This window comes from Acartia tonsa, chromosome 1 (genome assembly GCF_053477335.1).
Source record: "Acartia tonsa isolate MP-2025a chromosome 1, ASM5347733v1, whole genome shotgun sequence".
Classification (NCBI taxonomy): domain Eukaryota; kingdom Metazoa; phylum Arthropoda; class Copepoda; order Calanoida; family Acartiidae; genus Acartia; species Acartia tonsa.
This window is the reverse complement of record NC_137260.1, coordinates 16,856,196-16,872,900: the sequence shown is the minus strand read 5'-3', so window position 1 is coordinate 16,872,900 and position 16,705 is coordinate 16,856,196. Positions and strand designations below refer to the sequence as shown.

Sequence of the window (16,705 nt, the reverse complement as noted above, 5' to 3'; positions counted from 1 at the left end):
TTTCAATGAAGATTTGTTTTAACGTCTACATACTGACTCATTATCTGCCAGGTTTTTTTTATCTGCAAATTACTTTTTATCCGCTCTTTAATTTTTTTGGGGTGTGTGGCTAAACGCATTGAAAACTAATTTCTGGTCGTTCATTTGACAAAATATATGTTCGTGTGTCTCTAGTATGTCTGTATGAAATTTTGATTATTTTAGGAAGGTTTTAAAAAATCTTTAGGTGTTCTCTGTATGTCTATAGCTGAAAGGACAGTACATAAGTAGTATTTTCTCATTTAAGAAGGCTTAGGTTTTAATGAAAACTACTCTTGTTTTATTCAAAGTTCAGTATGAAAATTTAAACACAATTTTTTAGGTCACACGAAGACAAGGGTTCAAAATTAACAGAATTAGCATGTCCTTTGTGCAGCCATGTGTTTAAAAATTTAGCCACCTATGAAAAACATTTGGCCAGCCATCAGTCTATTCAACAAGATAATATTCAAGCAGGCAAGTTTTTATTTTGATTGGTTAATCATGATTGTTTGAAAAGGGGGGAAGGGAGGAGTTTGTACCTTCTAAAAATAAGCAACTGATTCATTTAAACAAAAAAAGGGTTTGACTCAATTAGCAACAAAACTAAGAGAAGCAGCACCAAAATAAAATTGCTAGTACTTTATTTTAGAAGTTATTGAATGATCTCCTCCCTCTCCCTATAAAGTCTACTCAGTATCTCTATACGCAATAGACTTAAAGTACACTAACCCACCCCTCTGCCTACCTACATATACTCACAAACAAAAATATACCTACTTAACTTTTTTGAGGGTCAAAAAGAATTTTAAGAATGTAGGTATAATTTTATATGATATTTTTTTAACTTTCATTATTTTACATTTTAGAAAATGAAAATGAAGCAATAGTACAAAAAGATTTGAAAACTGAAGAAGAAAGAGAAAATATTGAGCCTATATCCGCTCAACAGCAGATAATCCTCTACCAATGCTCAAAATGCAGCCAAACTTTTTCATCAACCAAAAAATTAAATGCCCACTTCAAAACTCATGAACCTAGAGAATACTCCTGTGAAATATGCTTGAAATCTTTTAAGCTAAAGAGTACTCTGACGAATCACATGAAGTTTCATGATGATAAAGAAAGAGCACGTAGATTTACCTGTGATATTTGTATGAGTAATTTTAGTCATCCCAGTAACCTGAAGAGACACATAAAATCAGGCAATTAGAATATTTAGATTTATTTTAATATGTAACTTTATACACAAGGATAGCTATATCAATATGTAGCAAAGCTCAAATAAACTGTAAACAATTTGCTAAAATTTCAAGAACCGAGCTAAACAAAATATAAACAAAGTGAGTTTTGGAGATATCTGCAAAATAAAGGTCAAGAATACGTATTTTCTTGACGTAACACTTTATAAATGGGGTTTAGACAGACAGAAGGACAAAATAATATAACTTGTAGCTTCGGTGGGTATTAGAAATAAATCTAAATATTACTCAAACTTAAGTGCATGGCGAAGACAGTGAAAAACGAACTTTAGCATGTTATATATGTAGCAAACTGTTTAAAGATAACTGTACCTTGAAGTCGCACATAGAAAACCACAACTCCACACGAAGGTTTCCTTGTGAATTTTGCAGCAAGTCGTATACGAGAAAAAGTCAACTAGAAGCTCATTATAGGAAAGTTTATACAGCGTTTATATCAAAATCTAACACTATTTTGTTTAATTTTAACATTTTGTGATTTTCTAATTTGTCATAGATGCGTAGCCAGATATACTGCACTGCGACTCTGATAGGAAATTGACAACATATTCATATGTGCTGTACTAAATCAATCATTACTTGGACTAATTTAACCAAATTAGTTTATTTTTAGGTTTTTGATAATTCATACAACACCCTTAAGTTATTCATTACAATAAAATACAATTTTAAACTTAATTTACTGTGTAAATATGCATAAATATGACGTTTTTACTGACAATTAGGTTGATTTTTACTCAACGCATATTTCTTGTAGACAATAAAATGATTATAACTTTCGTTCTATTTAAGATAAATTGATGAAATAAAAAGTATATTAAATTTTATTATGCTGAGAAGTCACTTATTGATTTTAAGAAATAATAAACCCCTTTGAGTGGGGGAGGGGGGGGGGCGTTGAGTATCGAAAAAAGAAACTAATGTAAATTTCTTTTCTATTGTGGGTTTTAATGATTCATATAGCAGCCAAACTGTTTTTAGGCAATACCCATTTGTCTGTCTGCCTGTCTGTCCCTCTGTCTGTCTGTCCTTTTGTCTGTCTGTCCCACCACTTGTCTGTCTATCTGTCTAACTGCCTCTCTTTTGGATTTCAATGAATCATCTAGCATAGCCTAATTGTAATTTGTTAATGCCTCAAAGACTGTCTATTACTATTTACCTGTCCCTCTGTCTGTCCGTCTGTCTATCCCTCCGTCTGTCTGATCTTTCACAGGTTCCTATTGGATTTTATCTAATTAATTGTCTATTATAGTCAAACTTTGATAATTCTTCTTGCCTGTCTGTCTGTCTATCTGCTGAGTTTCTACCTTTGGTCTAACAGACTTATTCACTTAATTTATAAAAAAATAGATTTAACTAATAATATGGTGGTATCTTGTACCAAGAGATACACAAATAACCTTGTGTTGAAAAAAAACAAATAAAAAATTATTCAATTTCTTCTATTAAAAAAGTGTAATACATGTTCCTTAAATCTCTTTGTACATCAAAAATATGTTTCAAATTTATAACATCAGGTTATATTCCATTAATTTATTAACAACTAAATTTTTTGACACATCACTTATGACTTTTAACAGTCCCCTTAAACTAAAATCAAGGGTTATTTTATTAAGGTTTTACCAAAACTACTTTACATAAGAAATTTATTACATTTCAAAATTTTTTTATAAAAATAGGATTGGAATATATCTCCCTCCCAACATCCTCTCCCAATTAAGATCCAATTATTGTCCTAAGCTCCAAAGTTACCTGCATTCCATCAACGCTTCTCTTTCACCCAACTGCCCATCCTGCCCCAACAATCCTACCCCTGAAACAGTCCAACACCTCTTTTCCTGCCCTAATAACCCCACCAACCTAAATCCCATTGACCTCTGGCAAAATCCCACCCTCGTAGCTGCCTTCCTATCATCACACCCCAGTTTCACCAGCCTCCCTCCTCTTCAACGCCCCCCTCCAGAGCCCCCTCCATAAGCCTCCCCTCCCCCACCTACTGATGACAACCTGGACACGAATATGGACTATGAGCAGCCAATACAACAACAACAACATTAACTTTGAGCACTATTGTAAAATATATTAAAAGTTATAAACATATATCTATCAAGATCATTAAAGGAATTAATTCAAGTTTAAGGGGGGGGGGGGGGGTTAATGCAACCATCTCGTAATCAATGCGCAAATTGCACTTAGAATTCGAATTTTGTTACAAAACTTGGCATGAGTAATCCTTGGTATATCTATTTTCCCAAAATGAAACAAAAAGTTGGAAAAATGATGGCTAACAGCTGGCGGCTTAGTCGTTTAGCCGTTTTTGGGCTATATTCAGGGCAAAACTATCATTAATTACATAGGAATCAACTTTTTAAAACATATTTTTGCTTTAAATATCCATTTTTAAAATTTCTTGTACCAGCTGCTAAATGGCTAGAACTGGCTGAAAATGGCTGGGAGCGGCTAAGAGTATGAAGAGTAGATAGGGCTTGTGACATGTCTAGGGGTAGGTTTTTATTGGTACCGAGCTCAAAAATACTACTATAAATAGTGGGGGTCCATCCATTTGGCAGCTGGGGCTGTTACACAGACTGTTAAAAACCTACCTAGATCGACACGTCACAAGCCCTATCTACTCATTCTACTCTTGGCCGCTCTCAGCTGAGCTGCGGCCGTTAGCAAGCTGCCATATGGATGTTGTGTGGTATTTTTGAGCTCAGCACCCATAATAACTTACCCCTATACACATCAAAAGCCCTATCTACTCATCATACTCTTGACCACCCCCAGCTGTTTCCTGCCAGTTCTAGCTGTTAAGTGGGTGGTATATGGTTATTGGTATAATTTAACATACATTAAATCAAAAGTATGTTTTTAAAAAAAACCTACCCTAGACATGTCACATCTTCCAAAGTCAAAATTGCATACATATATAATACAATTTTTGAGGTCATAATTTACTATAAATACTAACACTATCTGTGTAAAAACTTTGAGGGAAACCCCCCCAAAATTAATGGTCTTCTTATCAATAAAGGGGGGGGGGGGGTTTAGTGCTGGAAGGTGAGCAAAATTGATTGAATATTGAGCTAAAATTTTGAAAGTGCCTGGTCCAGTAGTTACTGCATCTAAATGAAAAACAAAATTAAAATTTTTATTTTTAAGTTATGTAAGAAAAACTCTGCAAAAATGGAATTTGACTTTGCAGATTACTTGCTACACCTTCATATGTTATAATTGAGACTGCTCCAATTTTTTTGGTAAATTTCATATATTTATTTTGACATTTATATTGACATACTAGAATCAAAATTTTGTAAAAATCTTTAAAATTGAGATCACACAAAAGAACTAAAATAACATTTTTTTTGCAGATTTAAAAAACTTTGCAGTGCTTATGAGGTCACAATTATTGCATCACAGAAAAAATATTTAGCATGGGTCATTTTTTTGCTTAAATCAACCAATTTTTACTGGGGGCAAAACTTTTATCAAAATTTTTCCAGGGCGGGATGATTTAATCTACAATATATACTTTTGGCTGTTGACAGCTGTTCTCAGCCATTTTTAGCAGTTTTTAGCTGTTATGACAGCGAAATCTAGAAATTAAAAAAAGTTCTTTTAGTAATATGTCAATGAGTTATAATGTTAATTAAGAAAAGTTTAATTCCATGGAAATATTCAATTTTTTTATATCCTTATAAGCCATTACCCAGCTGCCACTATTTTTGGTAGTATTTTTCAGCTCAGCACCCATTAAAACCTATCCCTAATGGATGATTCCTACATGATTATTGATGGATTCGCCCTGAAAATAGCCCAAAAACGGCTAAACAGCTGAGCAAACAGCCATTAGCCATTACTTTTCCAACTTTTTGTTCCATTTTGGGAAAATTGGATTACTCATGCCAAGTTTTGTAATGAAATTTGAATTCTAAGTGCCATTTGTGCATTGATTACGTGATGGTTGCCTTACCCCCCCCCCTAGATATACCACACTTTTCTGGGAACTTGCCAAGTCAAGTATCAACTGTTGGGAATATCAAAGGATGACTCCATGCGAAATTTGAGCCGGATCCGGCCAAAACCGGCCGTGAATTTTATAAAAAACCGGTTTTTTCCGGTTTTTAGGGGGTATCTGTAAATCGATTCACCTGGAGCAAAACCGGTTTGAGGTACAAAAAATTTTACTTTACATGAAATTTAGCCAATGCAATTGCCTACAAAAATGTACTTCATCATCAACTTGATTGGACAACTCTTTCCCCTCCTAAATGTCCATTAAAATCTCGGAAACGGCAAAAATCGCCAAAAATCACGCCTTCGGCGGCGAATAACTGCTAAACGGTCAGCCGGAGGCGAATGAAACATAAATAAAGAAATGTCCGCCTCAAAAAGTTGTTTAACATCAATGAGATGCTTGAAGTCTCTAAAACGACTCCTTCCCCTCCTTTAAGGGGAAAAACTGAAAAAAACGTGATTTTCAAAAGTATGCCCACTTCGTGGGTGTGGGAGGCACTGAACCCGTCACCCCAGGGTCACCAAATATAAAGTCTAGGCAGCCCACAATGCTGAATTTTCATCAAGTGAAAGTCTTGTGTCATTATCTCTTTTGAGAAAAAAGTTATTAATTAATTAAAATTTCAAATTGTGATTTTTTGATGGATTTCTTTGATGAAATGACAGGCCAGTCAATTTTTAGGCCATTTTTTGCGGTTTTAAGGCCTTCACGCCCAAACGGTTTGAGATAATCTTACGGGACCTTTTGCCCAACCTAAGTCTGGTTATTTGTGAGGTCTAGGAAAAAAAATCAGACTTACGCAAAAGATTACAATTATAATCTTTACACAGAAAAATGGCACGAGGTGAGCGATAGAGGGGGCAAAATGAGCCGACCAGCGATTTTTGACGGCGCGCAGCGACGTCGTGCTTTATCCAATCCGGGATTTTTTTTTCTTAGACCTCACAAATAACCAGACTTAGATTGGGCAAAAGGTCCCGTGAGATTATCTCAAACCGTTTGGGCGTGGCGGGCCAAAAACCGCAAAAAATGGCCTAAAAATTGACCAGCCTGTCATTTCATCAAAGAAATCCATCAAAAAATCAAAATTTGAAATTTTAATTAATTAATAACTTTTTTCTCATAAGAGATAATGACACAAGACTTTCACTTGGTGAAAATTCAGCATTGTGGGCTGCCTAGACTTTATATTTGGTGACCCTGGGGTGACGGGTTCAGTGCCCCCCACACCCACGAAGTGGGCATACTTTTGAAAATCACGTTTTTTCAGTTTTTCCCCTTAAAGGAGGGGAAGGAGTCGTTTTAGAGACTTCAAGCATCTCATTGATGTTGAACAACTTTTTGAGGCGGACATTTCTTTATTTATGTTTCATTCGCCTCCGGCTGACCGTTTAGCAGTTATTTGCCGCCGAAGGCGTGATTTTTGGCGATTTTTGCCGTTTCCGAGATTTTAATGGACATTTAGGAGGGGAAAGAGTTGTCCAATCAAGTTGATGATGAAGTACATTTTTGTAGGCAATTGCATTGGCTAAATTTCATGTAAAGTAAAATTTTTTGTACCTCCAACCGGTTTTGCTCCAGCTGAATCGATTTACAGATACCCCCTAAAAACCAGAAAAAACCGGTTTTTTATAAAATTCACGGCCGGTTTTGGCCGGATCCGGCTCAAATTTTGCATGGAGTCATCCTTTGATATTCCCAACAGTTGATACTTGACTTGGCAAGATCCCAGAAAAGTGTGGTATATCTACCCCCCCCCCCCCCTTAAGCTTAACTTTTTGTTAAATTTTGAAAAACAGACCTACCAAGGATTACACATGACATTTTTCATAACAAAATTTGGATTAATTGATTATGGGATGGTTGCATTAACTCCCCCCCCCCCCCCTACATATATATGAGAGCTTCCTCATGTATCAATTTACTAATTAAAAGTTGTACAGTACAGTTGTACAGAATATTGCAAGATTATTTTAGTAAAGTCTGGTAATTAATTTATCTAAAAATAGATAGCATATAATTATCTGAATCTGTGACTTGCTTATATACACCCTCCTTAAACAACCCCAACCCAACTTTATTTTAAGGGGTGTAGATTTATTTCCTTTACACCCCCTTGGAATTTATAGGGGGTGTATCTGAAGGTGTAGGCTCTTGTCAAGAGGGTGGACATGGGTGGACACCTAAGGAGGTGTATCCATCCCCCTTAATTTTACAAGGGTGGTGTAAACAACCCCTATACCAACCTTTTGCACGCCTTTGATCTTAACTATACTTTCAGAGTCCATTAAGTTGAAAATTCTGTAATTATTCTACAAAAATTATCTTCCTAAATTAATATATAATTTTCGGGGTGACATGGGGTGGACTAAACATTAAAATTTTATGGAAAAAAAGATATTTTTAGAACATTCATGACTTGAAATTATCCCCCCTTTGTACTCAATAGGGTAACGCGGGGTAAATGCGGTAGGGGGGTCTAATTCCGGTCACTCGACTAACTTTTTTAAAACCGTTTTTTAACGGTGTTCTAAACGTTTGCGAGAGATCTTCAGAAAAGCAAAGTTGTAGTTTATTGCCTATACTTTCATTTCTTACTTCAGCAAATTTTTGTCAGATCACTCCTTCTATGATTTTTTTGCCCTCAAAAAGTTGCAAAAAATTTGCAAAAAAAAAATTTCAAAATAGGCCATGTTCAACCTAAAATTGTGAAAAAATGGTAAGTCCTATTGACCCGCGGGTTTTTGTAAAATGAAAGATATGGCATTGATTTATCGTTTGCAATTGGAGGCGTTGTTCTAACTTGATTTTTTCATAATTTTTTTTTCGTCTCAAAAATATGGTCTATTCCGGTCACTTTTTTTACTTTTTTTTTATTACTGTATTTATAAATTTATAATACCCTAACTTTTTTTTCAGGTGATCTGGAAGCATGAACAACCTCAATGCATGACAAAGGCTTTAACCTTCCCTTGCCTGTTGTTAGATGTACATTATTAGTCATTTTACTGCTTGTATTATGTCATGTTTTGTTGCCTAAGCTTTTCAAATTGTAAAGACATTTAAAATTTTTCAGACACATTTTTATAGTAATGGGAAGAGTATATCACCCAAAGGAACGCCTTAAATATTTGCCTGAAGATGTATCAGCTGCATTGGCTCATGTAAGAAGGGGTATGTCTAATAGAAAGACCGCTAGAAGATTTTAAATTCCATATGAAACTCTTACATCTTTTTCGTATAAGAGGGTGTTCGTGATTTTTGCGCGGTTTGGATTTTTTATGTCAAATCGGCTAGGATTAAGCTAGAAAGGTGTTTAAGGTGTCTATAGAAAGCTCTTTGCATGTCCTAACAAAAACTCCCCAGGATATGGGTTCTATCTCCAAGATTTAGAGTACATATTCAAAATTTTGCATTTTCAAAATTCCTGTTGCATAAAATGTGTTGAAATATTAGAGTTAGACCCCATATCATTTCGAGTTAATTGTCAGGCATGTAATTTTGCATCTTTAGACACCTTAACCACCCTTGTAGGTCAATCCTAGCCAATTTGAGACAAGAAAAATTGTATCAAAAACTGCTGTCAAAACTGGCAGGATTTTTAAAATTAAAATTTTTTTTGGAAAAAATCACTTTTTTCAAGAAATTCCAAGACCTGCGAATCAGAAATTGCCTCTAATTTATGTATAAAGCTTAAAAAAACCTAATCATATAATAAAAAGTATGATTTTTTTTTAAAAGTTTGCATGAAAAAAATTGATGTTTTTTTTTGCGATTTTACCGACTTTTTTAAAATGGGGAAAATGTTGTCAAAAAATTGTCTGATCTGCATGCGACTAGTACTGTTAGAAAGCTAATGACCTCAGCTTTCTACTCATAGTTTAAAATTAAAAAAAAAAATACTTTAAGGGGGTGTTCCACCCCCCCAAAGTCAACTGACCGAAATAGCCCCACCGGTGGGGCTATTCCGGTATAGGCCAACCGCCGCCCTTTAAACCGATTTTTGACCGACTTCTAGTTGCGAGATCTTAATGGGACCAAGACAGGCTTCTTCGTTATTGCCATATCGTTCATTTGCACTCTTAAAAACCGGAAAAAGTTTTTGGGAAGTATGTTTTTTTTTAAGTTGAAGAAAAAAATTGACCGGAATTACCCCGCGTTACCCTACGCATTTTTTATTCTAAGTGCGTCAATTTTGCGTCTAAAGATACCCTTAGTTTAAGCATTAATTTCTCCAAAAAATGATGAAAAAAGATAATTTTTTTTTGATAAAATGATAAAAGTATATGTAAAATAAAATAAACAGCAAAAAAAATTATAAAATTACGGTAAATAGAACAAAAATTAGAGCGTTTTGTATGCCTTATAAAATGCGTTTTTCTCATGAAAATTGTTACGATTTCGTGTGTTGAGTAAAACTTTAATAAGTTTCCCATTTCTATAAGTGAGCGAGCCGCAGTGACTGTATAATATGATTTAACTTGACATGTATTACATTATAGGTAAAAATTAAACAAAAAGTTTTATTGCACATTCCTTTTAAGGTACAAAATAGTATTTTTTCCGTCACTTTCAATAAAAAAGGATAATAAAAGGAGGATGTGCATAAGTCCCATTTGGGCAGGGGGGGGGGGGGGGTTTACTCGAGAACCCTTAGTGCTAGAGGGAGCTAATTTTGGATTTAAGCTTCTATAGGGCCAAAGTTACTTTTAAAATTATCGTCGAACCCCCACCTCCCCCCCACAAAAAAAATTTTTTTTTGGGGGGGGGGGCGGGTTGATTATACTATAGGATGTTTCTAAGAAACGACTTGAGATAAATGGAGCAAACCTTGGGATAACACTTTTGTAGGCCTATATTTGATTTTAGAATTATCGCTGACCACCCACCCACCCCCAAACCCCTAATTTAGGGGGAGGGGGGGGGGCGGTTGGATTATACTATAGGGTGTTTCTAAGAAACGACTTGAGATAAATGGAGCAAACCTTGGGATAACACTTTTGTACGCCTATATTTGATTTTAGAATTATCGCTGACCACCCACCCACCCCCAAACCCCTAATTGGGGGGGGGGGGGTGGATTATACTATAGGGTGTTTCTAAGAAACGACTTGAGATAAATGGAGCAAACCTTGGGATAACACTTTTGTAGGCCTATATTTGATTTTAGAATTATCGTCGACCCCCTACCCCCCCCCCCAAATTTTTTTTTTTGGGGGGGGGGGCGGGTGGATTATACTATAGGATGTTTCTAAGAAACGACTTGAGATAAATATAGCGGTAAACAACATTTCTTAGTTAGTAAATCAGTGAGGGAGGTGGATACTTATGGGGATGCTCCGCATCTGGAAAGTACAAATAGCCTATATTTAAGATATTGAGCTTTTTTGATTTAAATTAAAGTGTGTATAAAACATAAGGAAAAAGGATAAGAGGATGAATACTCACCCCTTTTTCATGGTAAAATACTACTTCCCCATCCCTAAATTTAGAAGCAGACGAAAATCAAAAACCGCCCAGGGCTTTTTGTAAGTCAATCATAAATAATAATGTGAATAAAAAGAAAAGCGATATTTAGCAAACAGCCGTGGGCGGTCAGAATCAGCTGAATGTTCATTATGAAAAAAATTTCCCCCTTTTTAGAAATAGAAGGATTCATCTTTCATGAACAAATTTTTTTAAATAAAAATAAAATTCTATGTAATTTTTAATTAAAACATTAAAACGAAAATATCTAATCTAATATTCTTGCCCTAAATATGGAAATAGTAAAAAGTAAAAAAATATTTTTTAAAATAATTTTTAATCCTCCCATTTGAAAAGTAGTGGAATAGCAATAAATTTTAGCGCGGCAACAGCGCTAAGTAGGCCTCTAGGCCCACTGCCTATTTTCGTCTTCTAGTTGCTTCGATTCCTCTCTTTTATTTTTTTCTCTATGGTATAAAACTAATTTCAACAGAGTACATACAGGAGAAAAACCATTTGAATGTAATATTTGCGGGAAAAGATTTCGACTGAATGGCCACCTGAAGTCCCACAAGCTATCCCGCCATGTTGGAATGAAATTAGAAAAGTCAAACCTCTGCCCGGAGTGCGGCCAAGGAAGGATTTTATTTTAGCTTCACTCCCATGCTGAAAAAGATGAGTAATATCTCGCAAATGGCTAAATTATTAAGGTAAAAAAAAGGGGGCACGAGATATTTGTACCCAATGGGGTAGGGACCCTATGCCCACTTTCAATTGGGTCTTTGAATATCTGTCAATAACATCGGAAATATAAAGACAGCCAAGTCGCTACAAAAGAGCTGAAAGCAATTTGCTAGCAGACGAAAAAGGTTCCCACTACTTAGGTCAGGTGTTAGTCTGTGTTATACATCTTCTATACTAAACCCAGAACCACTTCATTATGCAATCTACATTTTCCTGGATATTTTGTCTACGGTAGTCCATAAGTGTACAGCTTTACAGTACATTGTTTCTATTTGTTAAAGCAACACGTATGATAAAAGAAAAAGATTCTGTTTAGAGTAAAATGGTTATATTTCAATCAAAATCTATATTTTTGTATTTTTTACCGATCCACTTCATTATGCAAATCAAAAGAAAATCAATGGGAAAACGTTTGTTTTGCTCTTTTCTCCACTTTTATAAATTAATTCTGATAAAATAACAATTTTTTAAGGGATATATGCATTAATTATAATGAAAAACAGTTTAAGGTAGATTTTAATGATTTTTCTAAATAAGAAATAATTTTAAAAAAAGAAATTCTATTCCTATCACTTTGAGGACAGCTGCCGACCCTCAGTCTTATGAATGAAGCTAAATACATGTTAAAAATAAAAATTAGTTTGAAAAGTATACAAAAATGTTTTTTGATGTGTTAAAAAAATCCATTTTAAAATCTTGATTTTGAGGATTATGGCCTTTAAGATGCTCTTACTGGTGGTGATGGTGAGCTAAATGTTATCAAAGTGCATGCCCATGATAAAAACTTATATATTGAACTATGGTCCAATTTTTGTAGTCATAGCAGCCTCCAGCCAAGCAATATTAAAAACGAAAAAAATTGCAATTTTAATTACTAAAATTCATAAAGTAAATAATGTAGTTTTTAGATAATGGTTATATTTCATGTCAAAAGGCTCCACTGGAGGCTGCTATGACTACAAAAATGGTACATAGGTTAATAGACAAGTTGTTATAATGGTCATGTTCTTAGATAACATTTAGCTCACCTTCACCACCAGTAAGAGCATCTTTAAGGCCATCAACCTCAAAATCAAGATTTTAAAATGGATTTTTTTTAACACATCAAAAAACATTTTTGTATACTTTTCAGGGTAATTTTTATCTTTAACATGTATTTAGCTTCATCCATAAGACTGGGGGTCAGCAGCTGTCCTCTAAAGTGATAGGGATAGAATTTCTTTTTTTCAATTATTTCTTATTTAGAAAAATCATTAAAATCTACCCTAAACTGTTTTTCATTATAATTAATGAATAAATCCTTTAAAAAATTGTTTTTTTATCAGAATCATTTTTTAAAAGTGGAGAAAAGTGCAAAACAAACGTTTTCCCATTGATTTTCTTTTGATTTGCATAATGAAGTGGATCGGTAAAAAATACAAAAATGTAGATTTTGATTGAAATATAAGCATTTTACTTTAAAAAGAATTTTTTTCTTTTATCATACGTGTTGCTTTAGCAAATAGAAACAATGTACTGTAAAGCTGTACACTTATGGACTACCGTAGACAAAATATCCAGGAAAATGTAGATTGCATAATGAAGTGGTTCTGGGTTTAATATATTTTTTGATAAATCTACCGGTTCATAATTTGATGAAATCCAAGTTGTATGATTTTCAAGCAATTTGGAGCATATACACTGTATAGGAAAAATAAATTTATAGTTCAGTTACATCCCCTGTCCACTTCTATAGTTTGAAGTTAAATATAAATCCGCATTTCATATTAAAGGTTTTATAAAAGAATATGATCTGCGCATCCACTTACGGAGGCACAGGGGAGAAAGACCATTCACCTGTCATTTATGCAACAAAAGTTTTATTGGAGAGAGAAACTTTAGGGATCACAATAGAATACATACAGGTTAGTTTTTAGAAGTGAAGCTACTCTATAATTTGAAATGCCCGTCTGTGTATCTGCAACGTTTAAGAGGGAACGTTATTTTCTCGGCTCCCATTCAAGATAGATGGCTGAATTTTCAGGGATTAAAAAAGTTCACATTATACATATTTTTACTAAGTTTCATTTAGATTTGACTTTTATTGGGGTGCTAGATCGATTCCTAGATTTTCACGTTATATATTTTTAAAAGGTTTTGTGATCTATTTTATCAAATAATTTATGACACTGCTCTATAGGTAGTTAATTTTTTCCGCATGTCCATCCATAATTTTTTTAGCTTCATTACTTTTGGATGTTGTCAGTCCTGTTTTCCTTAAGTAGCGAATTAAGTAATTTTGGACATTGTTGTTTTCGTGCATCCGTCCAACATACTGTGCAACGGTCAATTAAAAAATTAAGCAAATATAACATACCTATTATATTAATTACCTAAAGACTTATACCTACTGGCTACTTCTTGTTTTGTGTTATATTTTTTTCCTATAGAAAAATTACCTACTATTTTTAGGAGAACGGCCATACGAGTGTGAAACTTGTCAAAAAAGTTTCTCATCATCCTCGGGTATTAGGCAGCATTTTAAAGCTAGGTAGGTTTTAAAGATTTCTTAGAATTTCTTTGATAGTTTGATTTTCTACATTAATTATTTCCATGTAAGCTATCTTATCCAACCAGTCTCCTTATTCGACTAGCGCCTATGCCCTTAGATGCCTTTAGCGGCCGTTGAAATATTTTTTTTTGTACTTTTCTTGGGGCGATTTCTTGCCCTTAAATAGTTAATAAACTTCCCTAGACGTTCATGGCATGAAGAACCTTATTGCTCCATCGGTTAGCGAGATCCTGAGCTACAGACACACATACCGATAGACATAACTGTTGTTTATTTTAGTCAAAATTGTCGAATCAATGCATCTGAAGGAGCGTATTCCAAGTATAAGCAGAAAAGAACGGAATGGCAAAGGTTGGAAGGTTTAAGCCTGTCCGAACTTATCACCACAGAGGCCAATCTTAATCTCAATGAATACAACGTAGAACAAACCCAGGTATAAGGGATAAGACAAAGGACTATTAAACTTAATTAAACTTAATTACCTAGGTACCCCATTTATAGATAAAACAAAATATAGGTTAATAACTTTTGACACTGCTCGTTTGAACCAACCAATCAAATTTAATGAAAGTACCCAAAGCTATAGTAATGTAATAAAACTTCGGGTACCATTGGGCTCCGCCTACAGTAACTTTATTTTCATTACTTATTTACGGACTATAATGTTTTTTTTAGATTTTCATTATTTTCATATATGTATAATTGAAGTCCTGAGCTTCTTAAAAATAAATAAATTGTACTTGTTGAAGCAAAGTTTTTAACTTCAGAATTTTACCTATTAACTTATTATAAATATAAAATGATGAATCATTATTTGTAAAGGATGGAGGACAAGAGCTTGAAGAAGGAGGGCAACAAACTCAACAACAACAACAAGAGACAATTGTCTACCTGACCTCACCAGAGCTGGCACTCGTTGCAGGCAAGTTTGGAGTTCTCATACAGGGTGTTTCAAGAGAAATGCGTTTTTTGAAAATATAATAAGGCATAGAAAATGAAACAATGCTTTATATATTTGGAAAACCTATTCTGGGACATTTATGTTTCACATATTTAAAATGATTTTTTCGACAAATTATGCCTTTAAAACCAGTTTTTCCGAAGACCTTGATTTTGAAGATTTACGAATTTAATGGTTGTGAAAAAAATGCGCTTATTTTTAAAATTCAAATTGCGCGGCTTGTATTAATAGTAGAAAAACGTTAAGCATAACGTTAGAATCGTCATAAACTCTAGTTTTTGGAAATATAAATGCCATTTTTGTGCTTTTTGTAGTTAAGGAGCTACATTGAAAAATGTGAGAAAGGTTGAAAAGTTTAAAGTAAGTTGGGACATTTTACCATCTAGCTCCTAAACTATATGTTGCACAGGAATGGTTTTTAAATATCCAAAACCTAAAGATTATGATGATTCTAACGGTATGCATAACTTTTTTCTACTATTAAAACAAGCCGCGCAATTTGAATTTTAAAAATGAGGGCATTTTTTCCACAACCTTTAATTCTGTAAATCTTCAAAAATAAGGCCTTTGGAAAAACCGGTTTTTAAAGCATAATTTGTCGCCAAAAATTATTTCTTAATATTTGAAACATAAATGTCCTAGAATAGGTTTTCCAAATATGTAAAGCATTTAATATAATTGTTTCAGTTTCTATGCCTAATTAAGTTTTTAAAAAACGCATTTCTCTTGAAACACCCTGTAGTTTTCTGCAAGGGTTCTTATGCACAGGGATGAGAAACAAAGTTAGGAATATATATGATAAAAAATCTAATATTTAAAATTAGACAACGCTCTCCAGCACAAAGCACCGTGTTGAGCGCTCATAACCTTAAATTAATCGAAGGCAGGTTTTTGTTTGTTTAATGCTTTAGGTCAGGTTAGATTAGATTAGATTAGATTAGATAGGTAATGGTTTAGAGCACCGCAGGGTATGCTTATCGCAGAAGATAGGCATAGTAGATAAAAACTACCTACCTACTATACCCCCCACCCAACTTATTTTTAATTTACGTTAGAAATTAAGGGGCTTATAAGTGCTTAAAGGGATTTTGTGTAAAAGCACCAATAAAATTATTGTAGGTGTCTAATTTAACTACTTTACAGGAACAACAACTCTTGTGACGGGAGCTACTATGGTTGAAACAGATATTAGTGGACAAGTCAGTATTCAAGCCATGCCTCTACAGATTGATACTGAGGTACCTAAGTTAACCTTTCTACTTTCCAAATCATTACCTAAAGAAAATGTTTTGAGGGAAGGAGAAATATTTTTTATTATGGGAAGATGAAGGTACCCTCCCCTAAAAGAATTATAAACCTTCTCAGAACCCTTAAGAATCTTCACGTATACGAGAACCATATTGATTTAGTAGTTAGCGAGAATATAAGCTACAGGCAGACATCTTATTAAGAAGAATGCTTTTGTTTTGACTAATTCATATGTAGTTGTTAATGAAATTAAAAGGTAGTTTTCAAAAATGAATGAAAAAATATAAAAAAGAGGTTACCTAGGTAGGTATTTATTTTAAATGTTTTTTTAGGGAAATGAAGTTGTGCTGTCGGAGTTTTTGCCATAAAGAAAATTAAGAATAGAATAATAATACCAGTTCTTTCATTACATTTAAGAAGCTGTTGAAAGTGCCTCG

The 16,705-nt window shown here is 34.0% G+C and overlaps 1 protein-coding gene across 1 annotated transcript in view; it reads left to right on the top strand.

Annotated features, from left to right (window-relative positions):
* LOC145313906 (uncharacterized) overlaps positions 1 to 16,705 on the top strand; it is a 24,262-nt gene extending 7,557 nt beyond the window's left edge. The window contains exons 7-16 of the mRNA XM_080153566.1: positions 362 to 495; positions 888 to 1,223; positions 1,520 to 1,694; positions 11,258 to 11,401; positions 13,282 to 13,412; positions 13,960 to 14,038; positions 14,339 to 14,492; positions 14,882 to 14,981; positions 16,164 to 16,258; positions 16,601 to 16,705. Of these exons, the coding sequence (XP_080009692.1) occupies positions 362 to 495; positions 888 to 1,223; positions 1,520 to 1,694; positions 11,258 to 11,401; positions 13,282 to 13,412; positions 13,960 to 14,038; positions 14,339 to 14,492; positions 14,882 to 14,981; positions 16,164 to 16,258; positions 16,601 to 16,636 (1,384 nt within the window). The 3' untranslated portion in view covers positions 16,637 to 16,705. The remainder of the gene's footprint in view (positions 1 to 361; positions 496 to 887; positions 1,224 to 1,519; positions 1,695 to 11,257; positions 11,402 to 13,281; positions 13,413 to 13,959; positions 14,039 to 14,338; positions 14,493 to 14,881; positions 14,982 to 16,163; positions 16,259 to 16,600) is intronic.